General features: G+C 61.1%; 1 protein-coding gene across 1 annotated transcript in view; it reads left to right on the forward strand.

Moving 5' to 3' along the window:
• JMJD6 (jumonji domain containing 6) overlaps window positions 1–609 on the forward strand; it is a 14,041-nt gene that overhangs the window by 5,013 nt on the left and 8,419 nt on the right. The window contains exon 2 of the mRNA XM_009996559.1: window positions 492–604. Within this exon, the coding sequence (XP_009994861.1) occupies window positions 492–604 (113 nt within the window). The remainder of the gene's footprint in view (window positions 1–491; window positions 605–609) is intronic.

The raw sequence follows: 609 nt of genomic DNA on the forward strand, positions 1-609 counted from the left end.
GGCTGGGTGGATCCGGAGGGAGCGTGAGGTGTCTGAGGGGGAAGGGGGGGCTGGGGGAAGGTAACGGGCCCCGTTTTGAGGTCAAGGTTGTCTCAGGGCTGCAGGGGGGGCTCGGGTGGGGACCCTGAGGGCGAGGGGCAGGGCAGAGGGATGGAGCAGCACCCGCTCTTTTCGCTCCTTCCACGTGGCGACGTGTGGGGGTGTCCAGTTAATTCCAAGCTTCCAATTAATTCCCAGGAGCCTTTCCGGGAGGGGTGAAAAGCAGCGAGGGGATGGGGCAGCTGGAAGGGCCTCTCGGCCCGGAGAGCTGCCTGGGTGGGGAGGAGTGCTGGGCGGCTTCGGGCTGCTGGTGTTACTGGGCATGGGAAACAGGCCTGCAGCCTCGGGGAGGCTTAAAATAACACGGAGGCAGTTTGATAGCCTCTTGGTGTATGGAGCAAAGCGTGAAGGTCCTCCACACCGACCTAGGAAGCACGATTCTGCCCTAATACGTGGTTTGTGTTCCTCTCTGGGCTGTGCAGGATAACGTGGAGAGGGCGGATGCCCTCCAGTTAACGGTGGAGGAGTTTGTGGAGCGTTATGAAAAACCCTACAAGCCTGTAGTCCTGC

Source organism: Chaetura pelagica, unplaced genomic scaffold (genome assembly GCF_000747805.2).
Source record: "Chaetura pelagica isolate M959 unplaced genomic scaffold, ChaPel_1.0 scaffold704, whole genome shotgun sequence".
Lineage (NCBI taxonomy): Eukaryota > Metazoa > Chordata > Aves > Apodiformes > Apodidae > Chaetura > Chaetura pelagica.